The sequence below is a fragment of the Panthera leo genome, chromosome C2 (assembly GCF_018350215.1).
Source record: "Panthera leo isolate Ple1 chromosome C2, P.leo_Ple1_pat1.1, whole genome shotgun sequence".
NCBI classification, from domain to species: Eukaryota; Metazoa; Chordata; class Mammalia; order Carnivora; family Felidae; genus Panthera; species Panthera leo.
Window position 1 is genome coordinate 73,645,370 of NC_056687.1, and position 21,932 is coordinate 73,667,301.

A 21,932-nucleotide genomic window follows, 5' to 3' on the forward strand; every position below is an offset into this window, starting at 1 on the left:
CTCTCTCTGCCCCTCCCCCCGTTCATACTCTGTCTCTCTCTGTCTCAAAAATAAATAAAAACATTTAAAAAATTAAAAAAAAAAAAGTTCACCTATTGGATGGGATTGCATTAATAAGGAATTTTCCACAACAGGCAAGTCCGTAGAATCCTAAGGTAGATTTGTGGTTGCCTAGGGCTGGGAGTGTGGAGAAGAAAGTTAACCGCTAATGAGTACTTGCTTTTTTAACAAGTGATGAAAATGTTGTAAAATTAGATAGCGGTGGTGGTAGCACAACTCTGGATACACTAAAACACTGTACACGTTAACAGGGTGAGTTTTATGGTATATGAATGAGATCTCAAGAAAACTGCTGTTTTTAACAACGAAAATAACGAAATGACGGGGTCACCTTATTTAAGCAAACTTAACTAAAATCAACAAGGACATTTTAAAATTATAATAGCTTGTTTTCAAGAACAGCTCTGCGTGCGAGGACTGTGTGGCAACGTGGCTGGATGGGACAGCATGACGGCCAAGACCACGGGCCTCCTGGGGCATCTTCTAGGGTGACTTCTGGAAGTCCGGCTTGGGCGACTAGAGTGGGGGTGGAGGGTGCCGCTGACGCCTTCAGACCAGAGAGTGGGAGAAGATGCGTTGGGGGGCGGGGAGGGGGCTGTATCCTTCTGCCGCTCCCCGCCACCCCCCCCTCCCAGGACCCCTTTCTTTTGTACCTTTTGAAGGATCAGACCAGCCGCTCACGCCCGGGATCCCCAGCACCCAAGAGCTGCGTCAGGCGCGAAGCATGTGTATTGTTCGGGTCAGAAAAGGGGGCGCACTAATGGGCGGACAAAGCGCCTTACCGTGGCCGGGCAGGTCACGGTATTCGGCCCTGGCCGCCGGAAGACCGCAAGGGGTCTGCGAGCGGCGCCGCCACCGCTGTCGGGGAGCGGGGGCTGGGGCCGCAGCCTTTGTGCCGAGGCCGCTCCCAGCTCCCGCCGCTGGGGGGCGGCCTCCGGCCCGCCGACCCCCGACAATAGCGCGCCGGGTGGGGAGCCGCGCGGTCCCGGAAACTTTTCCCTCGCGCCTCCGCCGCCGCCGCCAGCGCCCGTCTCCCGGCCGCGGTCGTGCGCTGGGCCGGGGCCGCCGCCGCCGCCGCGGGAGCACCGGGCCGGGGAAGGGGGCGCGGCGAGGCTGCGCCCCGGCGGGGCCACGCGGGAGGCTGGGGCCCGGGCCGGGCGGAGCCACCGAGCCATGGGGGAGGCGGCCAGCCCCGCGCCCGCGCTCTGGGACTGGGACTACCTGGACCGCTGCTTCGCCCGCCACCGCGTCTGCATCTCCTTCGGCCTGTGGATCTGCGCCTCCTCCTGCTGGATCGCCGCCCACGCGCTGTAATGGGGACTGGGACCGGGCGGCGCGGGGGAGGGGGCCGGGTCTGCGGCGGGGGGCGCGGGGCGACGCCTCCCGCCAACTCCCTCCTGGAAACCTGGAGGGAAGGGGGCATAAAGGGGGGAGGTAGGAGGCAGCGCGGTGCCAGGATCGAAAGGACCCTTCCGCTGTGGACTGAAGTCGGATAGGACTTCTTTCCGGATTCCGTGCACAGGGAGGGGGAGGCTGGGCTGTGGGCCAGTAGGAAGAGGCCGGGTCGTGCGGTGCGTGGAGCCCTCGAAGGCAGCTGTCCTGAGTCCTGGGTTCTATTGTCACCCTTTCCCCATCCACCAGAGGTGTGAGCTGGGCAAGCTGTAAAGCCTCAGAGCCTCATTTTCCTCACCTAAACGGGGTTAATAACTGATGGGACGGATGGCAGGATTAAATGAGTTAGTTTCCGTAAAGCTCTTAGTATGTGCTCATTAAACATCCTTATGATTGCTCCTGTCCTGCCACCAACCTTTGGCAGAGGGCAAGGACCTTGGACAAGGCTCTTGGCGTTTCTGGTCTCCCTTTACCCCAGGCCCTCTGATCTGGGGAGGGCGACTGGCTGTGATCTGACTCTGGCCAGTACCTGGAGCCATCTGGTCAGGTGGTCACCATAACCTGGGTTCTATGAAGTCTGGCTAAAGATGGCCTCCAGGTCTTCAGGTACCCTGTCCCAAGCAGGTGCAACCCAAGTATTCCCTGACAGAGGAGAAAGGATCAGCAACCCCTGGGAGGTTGGCACCTGCTCATCTTAGGCACTCTTAAGATGATATTTGATATTGTTGCAGAGATCTGGCAACCCCCCTACCCAGTCATTGGAAACCAAATAAAAAGACACTTAGAACATTTAACGTGGGCCTAGTGTTGCATTTATTAGCTCGTGTCTTCCCTGCCACAACCCCACGAGGGAGGGACCGTTATTACTCCCATTTACCACCCCCCCCCGCCCGAGGAAGCTGGAGGTTCTGACAGCTTTACTAACTTGCCCTAGCGAATGGAAAGAACCGGACCGCCAGACCCTTTTCGAAAGGGGCAGACTTGTGAGGATTAAACTGTCCAGATCAGAGGTGGACACCAACAAGCCACTCTCTGTGCGTTATCTCATTTGGTCCTCACAGCCGCCCTGAAGTCAGCAGTATTAGACATTTCCTGAGCTGGAAACTAAAGGTGGGAGAGGTTAGATAACTCCGTTGAGAATGCCTAGCCAGTCAGTCTGATGAGAGCCAAATCTGCTTTTTCAGCCTGCCTCAGTCTGGACACACCCATCTGTTGTCAGGACTTTGCCATCCCTGAGCCTCCTCTTGTCCTTGGGGAATGTGTATCCTCGGAGCTGTGTGTGGCCTGGGGTAGGGTCAGCCTGGATCCCTGACCTGAGGGCTGGGGAAATGGCTAAAGAACAGCAGGGTACAGAGAAAGCCTCCACATGTGAAGCCAGAGGGTCGGCCATTAACTCAGCTGGTCACCATCGGCCTCACTTTTCTCCACTCTCTAATGGGAAGGTTGAAATAAACTATTTCTTTTCTTTTTCTTTCTTTTTTTTTTTTTTTTTTTGAGCCTTTGTTTTTTTGAGAGACAAAGACAGAGCATGAGCAGGGGAGAGGCAGAGAGAAAGGGAGTCACAGAATCTGAAGCAGGCTCCAGGCTCTGAGCTGTCAGCACAGAGCCCGGCGCGGGGCTCGAACTCATGAGCCGTGAGAGCATGACCTGAGCCGAAGTCGGACGCTCAACCAACGGAGCCACCCAGGCACCCTGAAATAAACTATTTCTAATCTGAATCCAACTCAGAGAGTCTCTAGAGCCTTCACTCTTAGGCTTTGAATTGGTGCCAGGAGCCCAGGGCCTAGATGAAAGGTTGCTGTTCTCACTGTGAGCTCTGGGCTTCGTCTGACAGATCAGGAAATGTTCTGGAACCCAGCAGCCTTCCATCCCCATCCCCTGCTCCCAAGGGCCGACCCTCAGAACCAGGCAAACAGTCTAACCGTGAGGAGTGAGTACCACCCTGTGGTTGATGGAAATAAAACAAGAACTGCAGTTATCCCGGCCCAGATATGTAACGTGGAAACATCTAGAACAAAGTGTTTCTGAGATCTGATCAGGTGTTTCTGAGCGACCTCTGACTCCTTCCATCCTGTTGTGCCTTTCTGTGCTTGTTCTAGGGGAGTGGGGTGGGGCAGGAAGAGGGGAATAAGGGAGAGAAACCAGCAGTGGGCGACTCTAGGGAGAGGTCAGCCCAAAGTGCCATGGCATCTTCGAGGAGTTTTGCTCTCTGTGTATGTTAAGAACATGCTCGGGGCGCCTGGGTGGCTCAGTCGGTTAAGCGGCCGACTTCAGCTCAGGTCATGATCTCGCGGTCCGTGAGTTCAAGCCCCGCGTCAGGCTCTGTGCTGACAGCTCAGAGCCTGGAGCCTGTTTCAGATTCTGTGTCTCCCTCTCTCTGACCCTCCCCCGTTCATGCTTTGTCTCTCTCTGTCTCAAAAATAAATAAACGTTAAAAAAATTAAAAAAAAAAAAAAAAGAAGAACATGCTCAACTTGACAAGGGCCAGCAAAAGCCCAGCCACCCCACTGCACACATGAACTCCTTAGCAGGATTTCACTTTAATTGAAAAGAAACAAGTTGCTGTTTTAATTTAGGCAATTAACTATACTCTGCAGTTAACCACAGTGATTGGGTTACTTTTATAATCCACATGCTTCCTTTCAAAAAATAAAACCCCATAGCTAGTTTGTTAGCACTGAGTGGTGGGTCATGAACTTGAGTTGGCCAGATTTGTAGGAGGAAAGAAATGCCTCTTCGTTAGAGAGGCAGGTCTGGCTCCTGCCACGGGCTGGTTCTGGAGTCTTTGACCCTTTATTTTCCCATCTGTAAACTAAATTCAAAAATACCTGCTGAATATCTGGGGGAGAGAGTGCCTCACGAGGACACAAAATCACAGTTGCCCTTTGCAGACACCTGCGTTGGGAACCCACTCATGGCTCCCGCGTTCCGTCCATACCCATCCATACCCCCGTCTGTCACCACAGGCTTCTCTATCTGAGGTGTACAAAGAAATCCGGACGGGACCAGTCAGCGCTGTGCGCGGCATGCTGCCTCCTGACCAGCCTGTGTGACACCATCGGAGCGATTCTGGCCAGACAGCTCACGATCCAGGTGCGTAGGGCCCACAGGGTGACAGTAGCTTCTGTCTAGTTCCCTCACCATTGAGGTACGGTCTCACCTCATGCCCGCGCCCCTGTTGGTCTGTCTGCCCCTGCCCAGTGCTCCTGCCCTGATAGCCACAGGGCTCACTGCTCACCTCCTTCAAGTCTTTGCTCAAAAGTCACCTTCTCGATGAGGCCTAACAAGAGCACTCGTGTAAACTTGTGCCCTCCCTCTACCGCAGGTGCTCCGGACTCCTTCGTCCTGCTCCGTTTTTTCCCAAAGCGGACCCCCCCCCCCCCAATACACCATCTATTTTACTGAGTGTGTCTGTTGCTCATTGAACTACTAGTGTGCCAGTTCTCCAGGAGCAAAACTTTGTATTCACTACCATATCCCCATCCCTTAAAACAGCAGCTGGCACATTGTAGATGCTCCATAAGTAGCGATTGTTGTGGTCATTGTTTTTAGAGCCTGGAGCCCAGCCTCAGTTCAAACAGGGGTGGCTGAGTGCTTTCCCAAGTGGTAATGCAGGCCTTGGGGCAAGTGAGAAACAGTTTCAAGCTCTTCTGAAGTCTAGGCCCTCAAACCTGTGTAGATGGGGCCTGTCCCAAAACACATATCCCAAAGGAATATGCCCTGGAGAGGCACCTCATGGGGCTGGCACCCACCCAGGTAGACATGGAGGAAGGCGGCCTCATGGCCGGGACACACACCTGGGAGTTCTAGACCCTGCTTCAAACAGTATTGTCTCACAAACAAACCACCTTTTATTCTGGGTGCCCATTCTCATTGGCTGCTGGAACCCAATGATGCTCAGCCCGAGTCCAAGAATAATAGCTGATGTTTATTAAATCCTTTGCTGTGGGGGCGCCTGGGTGGCTCAGTGGGTTGTGCGTCTGACTTCGGCTCAGGTCATGATCTCACAGTTCGTGAGTTCGAGCCCCACGTTGGGCTCTGTGCTGACAGCTCAGAACCTGGAGCCTGCTTCGGATTCTGTGTCTCCTCCCTAATTTGTGCTCTGTCTCTGTCTCTCTCAAAAATAAATAAATGTAAAGAGAAAAAAAAAATCCTTCACTATGTGCTTGGCAATGAGGGCTTGGCATGCATTCACTCATTTAATCCTCGAATTATATTAGGACGTAGGCTCTCTCCTTATCCCTGTTTTACACATGTGGACACTCAGACTTAGCGGCTGAACAACTTTGGGAAGGATCCAGTAAGCAGCAGTGGCAAGATCCAGACTCCAGAGTTTGCTCCTCACCACTGTTACACTGGCATAGTAGCTGGTGCGTTTGTGGGTAGGAGCCTTGTGCTTTCCTGCTTGCCGGTGCTGGTCTAAGCACTTTCCCTGTAGTGCTTCATGTAATCTGCTTAGCACTGAGAGAGGCACCATGACTACCCCTGTTTTACAGACGATGAAACAGAGGCCCAGAGAAGTCCAGCGGTTGGGCCAGAGTCACACAGCAAAGAGTAACCATGCACCGGAAAGAGCGCGGCATGGGAAGTGGAGGGCGGGTTCTGCCAATGGGCCTCCATGTAAGGGATTGCTCGTTTCAGTGCCCCGTTCTCCTCGTCAGGCAAATAGAGGTGATAACCAGCCTTTCCTGGGGTTGGCAGGCGGCTTCGGTGGAAGTACCTCATCAGGGGCAGAGGAGATCCAGGATGACAGGTGCTGTGATTGCTGGAGAATGTTTGGACGCCATGACTCTATTTCCTTTGCTCCCAGGTTTTCACAGGTGCCTACCTAGCAGCTGTTGACTTGGTGAACTTTGTGTTCATCCTCTTCCCGGTCTGCGGCTCCAAGTTGAAGTCTAATTTGGGTGAGTGTGTGGCCATCTGTTCCTGTCTTCATTCATCAGTGCACCAAGCGCCTACCCCCTGTCAGGCTTCAGCTGGGTCCCTGCCAGGCACGGACACGTGAATGAGCTCGGAGACCCCACCCAGGGCCGAGAGACAGGGCCCTAAACGGTCATTAACGCTGCTTGCGAGGAGGTGCGTGCACACCGTGGGCAACCAGAGGGGAAGGATGTGACGTTAGATCAGGGGCCGCAGGGAAGGGTATTCCAGGTGAAAAGAACAGCATGAGCGAAGGCCAGGAGGATGGGTGTGCATGACTGTGGGGATGAACAGTGATATCTCAGTTTGTGAACCCGGGTTGGCCAAACACAGCCCCGTAACTTCCAGAAATGGATGCCAGGAATGGGCGCAGGCCACCTCAGGCAGAGTGGGGGCTGGAAGTTACTGAGGTAGGATGGGTCGCCCTGAGTATGCCGGACTGGGCGTTCTGAGAAGGGGCAGCCGTGTGCCCCCGCCGTGGTGCAAAAGGGGAGTGCTTGCATCAGTGGGGTAACGTAAGATCCCCGAGCTGCTCAGCGCTGCCCAGAGGAGATGTGTTCCTACTACAGTTCTCGGAGGACTATCTGTCTCATATTTTAAGGAGATTTCCAAGACCGTGCTCCTTTTTGGCTCACAGCTTCAGGCCCTGGCACAAACACCGTGATGCATTCTCCAAAGCTGTGCCGGTTCAGCTCTGTGCCAGGCTCTGTGGAGATTACAGAAACTGCCGGCCCTCGGGGGGTTCCAGTCTCACAGAGGCAACTCTGTGTGCACAGACACGTGTGAAAAGAAAATGCTTTGAGGGCCGAGGAAGGAGAAGAGCGCCAGTCGTGCGAGTGGGTGGGATGAGGTGGTGGGGAGGAAAGATTCCTCCAACGGGGTGGCAGAGCTACGGGGCCTTGAAGGGTGGAGAGGATCTGGCCTGTCGAGCAACGTGGGAACCCGCTCTGGCATCGGAGATGGGCGCACACCGGAGATGCAGCTCTCCGCTGAGTTCTAGACCCCAGGGGCCTGTGGGATTTTGGTGTTTGTTGCAGGTCGGGGCTCCCGGGAGAGGAAGAGGAGGCAGCGGCTCAGGGCCAGTGTCTTTGCTCTGGCCCTGCCGCTGAGCCTGGGGCCAGGCTGGGCTCTCTGGGCCACCGTCCGGAAGGCGTCAGGCCCTGTCCGAGGGCCCCAGCGGAGGCTACTGGAGAGCCTGCTGCAGGTGAGGCCGAGCCTGCCCAGGAGGGCGTGGGGATATGCATTCCCTTCCCTCTTCACGGCCCCAACAAATGCCCTGGGCAGGGGCAGGGGCAGGGGCAGCCCTAGCCAGAAAGTACTAAAAGCCGGAAAGGATGGGCTGTCTCCTCAGGGCGCTGAGTGTATCACCTGTTCCCTCAGGACAACACCGAAATCTTCGGCTACCTGCTGGGTGCCATCGCTGCCTTCGGCTCCTGGGCTTCCCGAATCCCCCCGCTCTCCAGAATCGTGAGGCTGGGTCGGGGCTGGGACTGTGGGTCACCATGGCAGGTCTTAGGGCATCTGGGAGCGTCTTCTGAGCTCTGAGTCCTGGGGTGGAGGGGTTGTGTCGTGTGTGTGCATGTGTGCACGTGCAGGGGGTGGGGCGCCCACCCAGGGGAGGTCCTGAGGTCTGCGAGAGCCTCTCACAGGGGAGCGCACTGAGTTCTCTCCAGAGCAAAGGAAAAACAGGCTGTCAGGAAGAAGGCATTGGGGTTCGATAAACAAACATTCCACTAGGAGACGAGAAGGTTTTAGAGGAGAGAATCCTGCAGGTATTTGGGTTCCATCTGGGAGCATTTTGCTGCAGATGCTGTCCAGGCATCCAGGGTGAGGAAAGCCCTGTGTTGGCCAGTTCTGTAGGGAACTGGAGATGTGACTGGAGATGTGACTGGAGATGTGACGGGAGATGCTGTGCTTACCCTTGGGAAGCTCCCAGTCTCATGGAAGACACGGAAATGCAAAGCAGAATATTTTAAATGTTTATTTATTCATTTTGAGAGAGAGAGAGAGGGAGAGAGAGAATTCCAGCAGGTTCCACACTGCCAGCACAGAGCCCTACTCAGGGCTTGATCTCAAGAACCATGAGATCATGACCTGAGCTGAGATCAGGAGTTGGATGCTCAACCGGCTGAGCCACCCAGTCGCCCCAAAAGCAGGTTATTTTAATGCTCGAAGAAAGATAGAATCAGGTGTTAGGGGGTTCGCAAGAGGGAGAGAAGGCTCCTATGCTATTCCTATGAGTGAGGGTGAAAACTTCATACTGCCTGGTGGACGGGGCCAGAGACGCTTCCCGTTGGCTCCGAAGGGAAGGTGAGATTGGAGGAGGCAGAGGTGAGGGAGGGAAAGCGGAGAGCATGCGGGGAAAAGCCACTGAGGCAGGAAGAGCAAGATATCGTGGGTGTGCAGAACTGCTCTGCTGTGCCGGGAGGGCCTCCCTGACAGGAATAATGGCCAGGCCTAACACAGGAGACATGATGGGCCATCACTAGGTCTAAAGAAACCACTTGCCCCAGAGCATCATTTAACAGCAGTTCCAGGATTTGGGGGGTATGGGGGGCAGGTGCTTAGTTGATCATTGATAGGAAGCTGATGCCTGTGCTGTCATGGCCAGAAACCTCACGGGTGACGGGGCCTCCCAGCAAAGGTGCTGCCTCTGGATCAAGGGAGGGGAGAGTGGGGAGCCCCTGGGACGGTGGGGCTCGAAGCTGCGTCACGTGAAGACCTTCAGAGGGGCTGGTACAGTGCCTGGCTGTATTAGTTTCCTGGGGCTGCCATTAGAAAGTATCACAGACTTTGAATAGCAGAAACATATTGTCTCAAAGTACTAGAGGCCAGAAGTCCAGTATCAAGGTGTCCTCAGGGCCATGCTCCCTCTGAAGGCGCTAGGGAAGGATCTCTTCCAGGCCTCTTTCTAAATTTCTGGAAGTTCCCTGGCTGATGGCCGCGTAACTGCACAACTCCAGTGTTCGCATGGCATTCTTTCTCCCTGTATGTGTCCTCACATGGCCTTCCCTCTGGTCGTGTCTGTGCCCAGGCTTCCCTTTCATAAGGACACGGTCATATTGGATGAGGGTGCACTCTAATGACCTCATCTTTAACGTGATCATCTGCAGGGATCCTATTTCCAAAGAAGGCCACATTCACAGGTTCTGGAGGTTGGGACTTCAACATCTTTTGAGAGAGGGGAACGCGGTTCAACCCCTGACACCACCCACCTAACATAGCCCCAGGCCAGCCCCACCACTGACCTTCACTCCGCTACATTTTATTCACGGCCTTGGTCACAACCTGAAATTAGCTCCTTCAGTTATTTACCAAGTTGGTCCCAGGTAGGACATCAGCGCCACAAGAGCAGTGGTCTTGTCTATTTTATTTCCACTGTATTCCAGGTGCTGGGAGCCTGCTCATGGTAGGTGCCAGCACACTCTCAAATGAGTTACCTAAGGGGTACCTGGATGGGTGGCTCAGTCGTTTGGGCGACCGACTCTTGATTTTGGCTCAGGTCATGAGCTCATGGTTTGTGAGATGGATCCCTGAGTCGGAGTCTGGGCCGACGGCATAGAGCCTGCGTGGGATTCTCCCTCTCTCTCTCTCTTTCTCTCTCTCTCTCTCTCTGCCCCTCCTCCACTTGTGTGCGCATGCATGTGTGTTCCCTTTCAAAAGAAATAAATGAACATTTAAATAATAATAATGATGATAGCGAGTGACATAATGTGGTCTGGAAAAAAAGAAGCTTATGGATGCAGGAACCAGAAGAGCCGTTTGGGGGCAGAAAGAGCAGCTTTGTTCTCTGTGGTCTTGGGAAATAGAAGCAAAACCAAGAGTGGAGAGAGGTTATGGTGGGTCCACATCCACTTATGGGTTTGATGCTTTGCATGGCTTCTGGCATATTGAGAGCAATTAGTATTATTATTCTTGCCTTAGGAGCTAGTGGACTCCCCATCACTAAAGGCATTCAAGCCTGATGGCCCCTTGGCAGGAAGATAGAGTTAAATTGTATTAAGGATAAAGTTGGGCAATCTCTGAGGCACTGCCAGCCTTGAGTATCTCTGGTTCCATAAAGAAGAACCCAGAGCTAGGGTCCCCTTATTAGGGAGAAACTCAGCAGGGTTTGGGGTGTTCTAGGCAGCCTAGCCAGCATGGCCTTGAACCCTAGATCCCCCAGAAGCTGCTTCTAATTTATCCCTGCTGGGGGTGCTGAGGAGTAGAATGGCTGGGTGGCTTAGGTGGAAGAAGTTTCCATTCTTTCAGGAGTGCTTGAACAGAGCAAGGGGCATGACCCACCCGCTGACCAGTATGGGGTTGTGCTGGCAGCACTGGGACCCGTCGCTGCTGCAGGAGCTGACACACATCCTGCTTCGAGCACCCCGCAATGGTTTCACCAGGTAGCCACCCTGAGTTCTGTGTGACCAGCCAGATGAAGCCCACATGTGCTGGACAAAGACCTGCCGTATCTCCAGTCGGCAAGCCAGTCCCAGTCTTCAGCAGCTGCTAAGCACCTACAGCGTGTCCAGCGTGTAGGCAGACAGAACCCAACAGGCCCCAGGACTGACCAGGAAGAGAGATGGAGTTTTGAAGTCAGTGAGCTCTGTGCGTGGGTTGGCACATGAATGACGGCAGAGAGCCCACGCAGAACAGCAGCAAGTGTGAGTCAAGAGGCAGAAGGCAGTTCTCAGCCCTGACCCTGCAAGTCACTGGCCATCAGTGTCCTCTGTAAATGGGGGTCAGTAGCCTGGGGGACCCCTGAGGGTTTCTCACCACAACAGTGCTGTCTGGGACAGAGCCACTTCCTGGGCTGAGTCAGGTGGAAGGGGACAGGGCTGCTTCCCGGGCTGTGTCAGGTGGGAAGGGCCTCTGGGGCCGGCAAGTCAGGGGCCACCCTCCCCAGCCTGGCTGCTGTCTCTGTTAACCAGTCTTCAGGGCAAGGCTAAAAACAAAATAACCAAAAACAGGAAACCCTGGGAACCAAACCTGAAGAAATGCAAAGGAAAGTGTAACACTCCCAAGGAATCTTTTTGAGTTAAAATAAAAATGGGGAAAATCAGCCAAACCTTGCTTTTTCCTCTGAAAGTTTTTCAGTCTGTAGCTAATACCTGTATATCTCTAGATACAGTTATTTAATGAGTAAAATAAATTACATGTAATTTATACTTCTATAGATTTAAATATACTATGTTATTATATATAATTGAAAATATACAGTATTTGTGTATATACATATAAATGTATACATAAGGTGACTTCATACCTGTAAAGGGTATTTAAAATATAAATATTGAATATGTTTCTTTTTTTTTTTTTAACGAATATTACCATCACTCTTTCTCCAAAAATATTCCCTTGGCTTCAAAACTTCCAGAATGTCACCTCTAATTTTCCTGACTTTCTCCGGCTGGCCAGGTTGAGGATTGGCGGTCCCAGGAAGAGAAGTCAATCCTTAGCTGTTCATACTTCATGAAAAGTCCCTCCCGTTATCCCAGGTGACACTCGTGAGCCACTACCCAGTGCCAGGGGTTAGGGGTGCCAAGATGGGCAGGACCCCAGCCCTGCTCTCAGGAGCCCTCTGTCTGTTGAGATGTGTCATGTGTAATGGAGCCTAGAATGGGAGTTATTCACCCCTGTTAGGGTGGAGGTGTATGGAAGACTTCTTTTTTTTTTTTTTAAGTTTATTTATTTATTTCGAGAGAGAGAGAGAGAGAGAGAGCACAAGTGGGGGAAGGGCAGAGCCCAACGTGGGGCTCGAACTCACCAACTTTGAGATCACAACCTGAACCGAAACCAAGAGTTGGACACTTAGCCGACTATGCCACCTAAGTGGGGGGGGGGGGGGGGTGGGTTTGTTAGAGTTGAGTTTACGCCAGGTTTTGAGGCATGAATAGGAGTTCACCAGGTAAAGGAAGCAGCTTGAGCAAAAGCTGGAAACCTAATAGAAGCAGCACCTTTGGGGACTGGCCATGGGCAGAAGGCTTGCGCTCCAACTTGCCAAGGGCAGGACCAAAGGCCTAGATCTTAGAATCCTGCTCCGAGGGGGCTGGAGGACAGCAGTGTTCTTGCATAGCTCCCTCCTCTCTCTGTCCAGTGCCAGGGTAAGGCATTTCCCTCCATCCACCTGTGGACCCGGCTCCTGTCGGCCCTGGCGGGCCTCCTCTATGCCTCGGCCATTGTGGCCCATGACCGGCGGCCTGAGTACCTGCTTCGGGCCACACCCTGGTTCCTGACCTCCCTCGGCCGTGCTGCACTGGACCTCTCTGTATCCACGCTGGGCCTAGGGGGCTTGACTGCTGGTGTCTCATCTCCCCCTATCCCTGCGGTGCCCTCCTTCCCTATGGCTAGATGGCACTCTCTCCCAGGGGGGCCAGGGAGGAGGTTTGAAGCCTGGGGCAGACAGATGCAATGGCAATCATTTGCAATTTTGTATTTTGTTCCCTTTATATATATACTATATGGAGCAATTATCTCTTGGCTGGAGCTCTGAAAAGCCACAAGGAGGGGGTGTGCAGGCCCCAGGAGCAGACCCAGGTTCCAGTCTCAGTGCTGCTCCTCACGTGGGCCGGTCCCCACCCTCCTGTGAACCCGTTTTCCTCATCTTTGCCCTGTCTTTCTCACAAGGCTAGGAAGGGGCTTTGCAAGCTGACCTGCCACGCAGGGGTGATCATCCCATTCTGTTGTCTTTGGCACTGGAACCTTGGGTTGAGGAAGCAGAGATCAAAGCTGACAAGGGCCGCCCTTTGTCAATGACTGCTTTCTGGTTCCCCAGGGGTTGTCGCCTGATGTGATGACACCCCAGTGACCTTGACGTGAGAACCTCAAGGGCAAGCTAAGCTCAGACATTGGGCAGATAGAGAGGTGGACAGCGGGTAATTTGTGTATGAAGCACCTGTGGATTTATCATAAATAGTTTAGAAATCACTAGAAACTGTGATTTTCTCCTGTGCTGTAGTAGTTTTCTGGGGCTGCCCTATTAAGTTACCCAACGTTGGTGGCTTGTCACAACAGAAATGTGTTCTCACGGTTCCAGAGGCTACAAGGCTGAAGTCCAGGCAGGGCCACACTCTCCCAGAGGCCCTGGGAGAGAATCTTCCCTTGTTTGTTCCAGCGTCTGATGGCTCCTGGTGCTCCTGGGCTTGTGGCAGTGTAATTTCATTTTTTACCTCAGTCTTCACATGTTCTTCTTCCCTTCACGTAGCTCTGTGGGTCCACCCTAATCCACTGTTACCTCATCTTAATTATATCAGCAAACACCCCCCCTTTTTTTTTTAAAGATTTTATTTTATTTTAAGGGGGAGATGCCTATTTTCTTTTAAATGTTTATTTTTGAGGGCAAGTGACAGCAAGTGGCAGAGAGATGGGGACAGAGGATCTGAAGCAGACTCTGCGCTGATGGCCCAAAGCAGGGCTTGAACTCATGAGCTGTGAGATCATGACCTGAGCTGAAGTCGGACGCTCAACTGACTGAGCCACCGGGGTGCCCTTTTTAAAAGATTTTATTTTTAAGTAATCTCTACACCCAGCGTGGGGCTCAAACTCACAATCCTAAGAGTTGCATGCTTTTCTGAGCCAGCCAGTTGCCCCAAGACCCTATTTTTTTTTGAAAGTTTATTTATTTATTTTGAGAGAGAGAGAGACAGAATGAGTGGGGGAGGGGCAGAGAGAGGGAGAGAGAGAGGATCCCAAGCAGGCTCTGTGCTGCCAGAACTCACAAAACTGAGACCGTGACCTTAGCTGAAACCAAGAGTCAGACGCTTAACTGACTGAGCCACCCAGGTGCCCCTCCCCCGGACCCTATTTTTAAATGAAGTCACTTTTGGAGTTTCCAGATGGATATGAATTTGGGCAGGGGAGGAACACTATTCAACCCACTCCATGTACTGTCCCTTCAAGGGACAAGCCAAGCCCTTCAAGGAAGGTGTTTTTCAAAATGCTTTTGATTAACAAGTATTTACTGAGTGCTTGTTGGGGGGCAAGGTGTTGCTGGCTGCTGAGTCCTCGTGGGGAAAATGTGGAGAAAGTCAGACCTGGCTCTGTTCTTAAATGAGCTCATGTCTGTTTTGGGGCCCACCCAGGCAGGATCATCTGGGGAGAGAGAGCCCTCGGGGTGCAGAGGCGAAGGTAGCCCTGGGTGGCTGAAATGCTGTGCTTTGTTGCACCTTAACTCTACCTCTCAGATCATTTTCCTTTCCTGGGTGATGAAGAGCAAGATGAGACGGGCCTTGGGGTTTGCCCCTGAAGCCAGAGGGAGCCCCGACACCCAGGCCCTTTTGACCTGCACAGACAAAGAGGAAGAAAGCCAGGAGGCAAGGTCTCGCCGGTTGGAAAACTGCTGGGCCCACCGGGGTCTGTGCGCAGAATGCTGGGCGTTTCTCGAGCTAGGACAGTTGGTCACTTTAAAAAACTACTACTATTTTTTATGAAAAAAAAAAAAAAAAAAAAAAAACCCAAAATGCTACTGTTTATGCCCAGTGCTAAGGATGCCCTGAATAAATAGGATCTTCCAGTTTCCCAACTGCAACATATTTTTAAATGGGTTTTTGAGATCATTTAATAAACTTTAATGTATTTTGAGCAATGTAGACGAGATAGTTAAATGTCCGCTTAAGCTAGTTAGTAACTTCCTCATATATATAAGTTCACATACTACATAAATTAATAGGTTAATTTAGAAATAATATGATTTTACCCTGTTTCATAAAAACACGTATTCCTAGTTGCACATGCGTCTCTGACGTATACATCGTCACCATCACTAACACAGCCCTTTTTTTTCAGTTGATCTTGCCAAAAAGCTGATCTTTAAAGGTGCTGTTTACAGTAACATCCCCCATATACATCGTACCAGAAAATGTGTTTGTCTCCTTACCGATTTTAACAGGTGACCTAAGTAGGCAGAACTTACTCTAACTCTCAGTTTGTCTTTGTCAAAAGTCCTTGGTTCCAAAAAGCTGAGAAATTGCTTCATAATACAAGAGTGCTTATAAGGACTTGAACATAAGGCAGTTCCCTCTTTTCTAAGATAATTTCTTGAGGAAAAAGTCTCACCTGTTACCTAGGCTCCTTACTGTCCTTGTTTTTCTTCCAGAGAAGGTGAGTGAGTGAACTGGGTCCATCCCTTCGAATATTCTAGGTTTAACAATGTAATCTGACTGAGTTAACGAAACAAAAGATAGTGGTGGGTGTGGCCAAGGTAAAGGGGTTTATGTAAGAGCTTGGACCAAAGCTCCACATTCCCGTGGAGGCTCTAATGGGAGGTTATTTTCATTCCATTCTAGAAACTTGACGAAATTCTATCCCCAAAGGGAGCTAAAGTATTTAAAGAGAGAGAGCCCTGTGTGGCTTGGCATTCTGAAGGGATGACACAGAGCCTTTGCAATGGCTTCCACGGTTCTTTACGAGCGATGGTTTTCAACGTGAGGTCCCCACACCAGCATCGCCTGGGAACTTGCAGGAAATGCAATTCTAGGGCTCCATCGGCTCTACCCAATCTTAAACTGAGGGTGTTTTATTTATTTTTTTAAATTTAATTTTATTTACTTTGAGAGAGAGAGAAAGAGCAAGGGAGGGGAGAGAGAGGGGGAAAGAGAGAATCCCAAGCAGGCTCAGCTCAGATCCTGACAAGGGGCTCAGTCCTAAGACTGAGATCATAACCTGAGCCGAAATCAAGAGTCGGACACTGAACCGACTGAGCCATCCAGGCGCCCCAGACTGAGGGTGTTTTAATAAGTGCACTGGGTGCTTCTGATGCACACTAATGTTTGAGAACCATTGCTTTACAAAAGCATTTAGCACCTACTGCAGTGGTTCCCAAACTTGGCCCAAACTTTAGAATCATCTGCAGGGGAGTGAGGGGCTTTGAAACTCTCCAGGTCACGTCCATACCAATTAATCAGAACGTCTGCTGGGAGAGCTAAACATCAGTTGTTTTGTTTTCTAAGATGCCCAGGTGACTCCACTGTGCAGCAAAGTTTGGGAACCCCTGACCTACTGTGACATCAAAGACAGAGATAAGATACAGCTTATAGGAAGCAGAAAGGGAGATGGGCCATGAAAAAACAGAAATAATATTTTAGAGATGCTTTTGAAGGAACGGGATCTTGTTTTTAGAAAAAGTCTCCTGACTGAGAATTCTTTTTACCTCCCCGTCTCCACTTGAAAGAATTCAGACTGGGTGCCTCTCACCACGTTACCACCCTGCAAATCACTCAGGACAATGGCAGCCATCAGTCGCTACATGGAGCTGACCATCGAGCCCGTGCAGCAGGTAAGCGGCCGGAGTCCAGAGGGGTGGGAAGTGGCCATGGAAGGCTTCCCGGAGGAGGCGATACTTTAGCTGCAGGATGGGCAGGATGAGACAAGAAAGCATGTAAAAGGAGGCAGGAGGTCTCCAAGGCCTCAGTGGGGGACAGATGAAAGGGTGGAGAGGAGGCAAGCGAGAGATCCTCGTACCGTGCCACCTGACTGTCATCCTGAGGGACAGGAGTCCAGGAGGCATCAGGACTAGAGACTCAGGGTCAGATGCGCCTGTTAGAGGTGTCTCTCAGGCAAGGTTGGGGGGCAGACCAGGGGAGAGGAGGTAGAAACAAGGCAGTCAGTGAGGGGCGCCGATAAGTCTAGGTGAGAGGTGGTGTGGCCTGAAGCAGGGGCAAGGCTGGGGCAGGTGGAGAGGCAGAGACCAAGTGGGGGGTTGGCAGGCAGAGTGCTGAGGGCGTGAGGGTGTAGGGTGAGAGAGGCTGAGGGCTCCCGATGACTCCCGGGGTTCCGGCCTGCACACAGGGCTTCCCAGGAGCAAGAACGTTAGAGAAGTGAGGGAAAGAGCTGACAGGAAGTCCGCCCCGTCGTCCCACACCCACTGCGACTTCTCGTGGAGGTTTCCAGTGGCCTCAGGGTCACTAAATCCTGGGTTAGCTCTGTCTTTGTTGAGATTCAACACGCTCGGCCACCGGCTGCTTCTGGCTTATGGGGCGCTCGCGCTCCCAGCTCCCCATGCTTTCCTCCCCTCAGTGTTCAGTCTGGGCACCCGTCCCCACGTGGATTCTCACACTTGCGGTGTCCAAACAGAACGTGGGATTTCCATGCCCCCTTCCTCCCCCATGCTCTCATCCTAGGAAATGAATTCCTCTCCCCCCCCTCAGTGCATGCCTATGCCCGTCCTGTCCATGTGTGAGTCTCCTATTTATTTGGTGTAAAATAGATCCCACAGCCTCCTACCTCGTTTCCGTCTCCACTGTTAATCTTGTCCCACCCCTGCCACCTGCACCCTGCAGCCAGGAGGGGTGATTCCTTGTGTTCCTCCTTGGCTTGAAACCCTCTGGCTTCCCATTTCATACAGAAGAAACTCTAAAGTTACACAGACTTGCAAGGCCCCACGAGCCGAGCATTCCCTCTCTCTCTGACTGTGTCCTCGTCTCTTCTCTCTTCGTTCACTCCTCCTAGCTGCCTGGGATTTCCCTCCGTTCCTGTGCCTCCAGTGCTCTTCCTCCCCATTTTTTTTATATGGCTGCCTCCTTCCTTTCCTTCAACCTAAATGTCACCTTCTCCAAAAGCCACCCCCGACTGCACACTCAAAAGTAGCCCGCACCCCTCTGTCCTATTTCTCTATGTTAAATGTGCCTTTTTAAATGCTCTGCAAAGTACTTCTCGCTGTCTTTTACTTTTGTTTGTTGTCTGTCTCCTGCTGGGGTAGAAACTTTGCCTCTGTCTTGTTTGCCGAGACCCTGGTGCCTCGGGCCACAGGCCCTCAGTAAAGGATGTTTGGAGCGTAGCATGAAGTTCAGTGGTAGCAGCCGCCGCTCAGCTGCCCGTGGGACCTACGGGTGCTCAGAGAGTTTGGGCCTGAGAGATAGGTTTCAGTCTTTGCTGTGGTTCCTTGGAAAGTGGGTACAAGTAACGCTATGTGACATAAGTGTGTTCAGGGAGATTCAGCGCCTGCTTTCACAGGCCCACAGGTTTGAGAGCCCATTTCGGCCATGAAACCCCTCTTAGATGGGAAGTCTGGGGAAGGCACAGGGAACCCCGGCAGCATCTGGCCAGTGTTTTGCACTAGAAATTTTTAAATCCTCAAACCACAATAGTGCAAAACTTGCATTCACTCTAACGCAATACCTGAAGCTTGAGTGGATTCTTCCTGCAGAACAGACTCCATTAAAGAAGAGTGTGTCTCTCTTTCTCATTCTCTTCCACTGAGGCCTCTGGCACGTTTTTTTTGAGCAAATACTCGCACTTGGCCTCTTCCTTCCGTGTCCACCAGAGGGCGAGTGGTGTCCCCGAGACAGCTCCCAGCAGGGAGTGGGCAGCCTGGCCATCCAGGGCTAGGGGCACCCCTTCTACAGTAGCCTGTTTATTGAGGGTTATTTGCCAGTCTCTGAGAAAATAATAACAGGCAACACTTCTGTGATGTTTATTGTGCTGGGCATAGTGCTTAGAGTACTGGTCTACGTGAGGTATACTCACGTAAACCTCACCGCCAACCCCTGAGGTATTAACCTCATTTTACAGATAAGGAAAATGAGGCACAGAGACATTAAGCAAGTTGCCCAAGGTCACACAGCTTGTCAGTGGCAGAACCAGGATTCAGAGTCTATGCCCTTGACCACTATGCAACACTGCCTCTTACTTGGCATAATGTCTGACACCAAGGAAGCACTTGATAAATGGTTGGGTCTTTAAAAATTATTATTAATGCAAATTCTCATTAAGTATTATTATTTATATTGTTTTATTGTCTAATAATTAATCATTGTATTAGGATTTTAAATTGAGGCACAGAGAGGGTTAAGTAACTTGCCCAAGATCTCATAGTTAGAGAAGCACAGGAATGGGTTTCAGATAAAGCCCGTCTGATTCATAAAGAGAGCATGTTCAGGACGCCTGGGTGGCTCAGCTGGTAAAGCATCCGACTTCAGTTCAGGTCACAATCTTGTGGTTTGTGAGTTCGAGCCCCGCGTCAGGCTTTGCTGCCAGCTCAGAGCCTGGAGCCTGCTTTGGCTTCTGTGTCTCCCTCTCTCCCTGCCCCTCCCCTGCTCATGCTCTCTCTCTCTCTCTCTCTCTCTCTCTCTCGAAAATAAAATAAACATTAAACAATTTTTTTAATAATAAAAAAAAGAGAACATGTTCTCTGTGCTCATTTCATGCCTGCTCAGTTGGCAAAATTTTCCTTTTTTTTCCATGAGAATGTTCCAGTGGGCAAGGTTGTGGTGAAATAGGTCCCCTGTTGGCAAGTGCATTGATGTATGTCCCATCTGCACAGCCACCTGGAAGTGGACAACAAGAACCACAGGGGCACTTATTGTCTGCTCAGCAGGCCCCCCTGGGCACTGGGCACTGTCCTAAGGAAGGGTCTTCTAGAAGATGCAGCTGGGTTCAGCTGAGCTGAGGGGCTAAGGACCTTGGGGTCCTGGGGATCAATGGCTTGGAGCATCTGAAAACTCCATTTTCCCTCTTGATTCAGACCTGGTTGGGCCCTGGGAATTTATAGAATCTATCGTTGATGTTGCCTGGGAGGCCCGTGCCCCCCGCCCCCTAGCCTGTCTAGCCAACTCTCATGTGAAACTGTGTACTTAACCCATCCAGGGCTAGAGCCCCACGTGATTTGGGGCCCAGTACGAGTAGCCATTCTCATGTGTCCAGGGCATTACATCTGAGCCCTGTGACACCCCTTCAAATGAGGCAAGGCAGGGATTACCACCCCCTTCGCTAGATACATACCTTGGCATGTGCTTCATTGCGGAAGATGTGGATCCAGAAGGCAGGCTGTTGCCCTGTGGTGTGTCAGTGGAATGACCCAAATCCTGCCCACTCTGAAACCCTAGCCAACAGAGCTTCCCGGAGCTCTGACAGCCCCAGGAGCTCTGTGGGGGAAGCTCTCTCTGAGATGGATGGATGGATGGATGGATGGATGGATGGATGGATGGATAGACAGACAGATAGATAGGTGATAGATAGAAATCTTGTAAGGCTCTTCCTCCCTTTAACCTCCCCACCTGTTGGTGGGTATGAACCCATACAGTGCATTTTGGCAGTTGCTATCCAAATTACAAATGCACATATCCTCTGATCCAGCAATTCCACTTCTAGAAATTCGTCCTTTAAAAACCCTGAAACCTTGGGTGTATGGTATAATTTATTGCAGTCAGTGTTGTAAAAGCAAGAGATTGGAGGGCTCCTGGGTAGCTCAGTTGGTTAAGCATCCAACTTCTGCTCAGGTCATTAACTCACGGTCTGTGGGTTGGAACCCTGCGTCGGGCTCTGTGCTGACAGCTCAGAGCCTGGAGCCTGCTTCGGATTCTGTGTCTCCCTCTCTCTCTGCCCCTACCCCACTTGCACTCTGTCTCTCTTGGAAAAAAAAACCAGCCAAGCAAACAAGCATGAGACTAGAAATGCCTTCAATGTCCATCAGTTTGAGGACAGGTTACGCAGATTGTGAACACTTACATGATGCCACAAAAGAAACAAAAAGAAAAACAAAAGCCTCTGCTCTAGAGCTATCTCTAGGACACATCGTTAAGTGAGAAAAAGAAAGGTGCATAGGAGAGTGTAGATGTGCTGGCAGCCTTTGTAGAACTAGGGAAGTCATATATCTGCATTTGCTAGGTTATGTATGGACTATCTGGACAGATACACAAGAAACTGAGCGCTGGTTGCCCCTGGGGAGAACTGGGTGCCTGGGGGATTCAGGTGGGAGCGGACCTCACATTCTACACCCTTTTGTACCTTTTAAAAAACGTAAATGTTCATTTATTTATTTTGAGGGGGGGGCGGGGAGAGAGAATCCCAAGCAGGCTCTGCACTGCCAGCACAGAGCCAGATGCAGGGCTCGATCCCATGAACCAGGAGATCGTGACCTGAGCCCAAATCAAGAGTCCGAGCTCATCCGACTCAGCCACCCTTTGGTACCTTCTGAACACCAGCGCATGTGAATGCTTCGACAATTCAGAAATAAAGTAGACTAAGTCTCCCTGCCTGCCCTTTGCCCACACACCCTGCAGGCAGGCTGCAGCACCACCCGGCTGCCTGGCGATGGACAGATGAACCCTGGAGACGCGAACCTGCAGGAGCCGCCCTCTTACCCTCCCGTTCAGGTCATCCGGGCCCATGTGTCTTCCAGCAGCTCCTGCGAAGTCTCCTCCATCAACTCCGACCTTGAGGTACTCACACGCTGCTGCCCGCCAGGTGCATGGCTTGTCCTTCACTGACACTGGTCACAGTGCTCACGCTGCTGTGCCCTAATCCGCCCACGCTGGCCTCCCGCCTGCCAAGCAGTGAAGGGGCATGCATGGGGCAGCGCCCACGCGGGGTCTGTTGAGAAGAGGTTTCCACGGTCAAATGAGTCAGGGAAGCACTGCATGTCACGGTCCCATCTTAAAGAGTCACCCGCACGTTCAGGTCTTACAGAAATAAACACACGCGTAATTAACGTTTATTAGAGTCTGGGTATTCCCCAAACCCACTTGACCGTGGAGCATCCCTTCCAGAGAGGAGCAGCAGCTACACCTGCAGTGTCCTCAGGGTCATACACAGGAGCCCCGTGGTGGACACCATGCCTGGCACTGTCATCATTTTGAGTTTTT

At 51.9% G+C, this 21,932-nt stretch overlaps 1 protein-coding gene across 4 annotated transcripts in view; it reads left to right on the forward strand.

The window, feature by feature from the left end:
* Positions 1-1,158: 1,158 nt before the first annotated feature.
* Positions 1,159-21,932, forward strand: part of TMEM44 (transmembrane protein 44) — a 35,975-nt gene continuing 15,201 nt past the window's right edge. For 3 of the 4 annotated variants that reach the window (XM_042956017.1, XM_042956018.1, XM_042956019.1), the window contains exons 1-9: positions 1,159-1,370; positions 4,419-4,545; positions 6,263-6,356; positions 7,410-7,576; positions 7,753-7,839; positions 12,452-12,622; positions 14,538-14,666; positions 16,523-16,627; positions 21,351-21,509. In XM_042956017.1, the coding sequence (XP_042811951.1) occupies positions 1,234-1,370; positions 4,419-4,545; positions 6,263-6,356; positions 7,410-7,576; positions 7,753-7,839; positions 12,452-12,622; positions 14,538-14,666; positions 16,523-16,627; positions 21,351-21,509 (1,176 nt within the window). In that variant the 5' untranslated portion in view covers positions 1,159-1,233. The remainder of the gene's footprint in view (positions 1,371-4,418; positions 4,546-6,262; positions 6,357-7,409; positions 7,577-7,752; positions 7,840-12,451; positions 12,623-14,537; positions 14,667-16,522; positions 16,628-21,350; positions 21,510-21,932) is intronic. The other variant, XM_042956020.1, reaches the window with a different exon arrangement.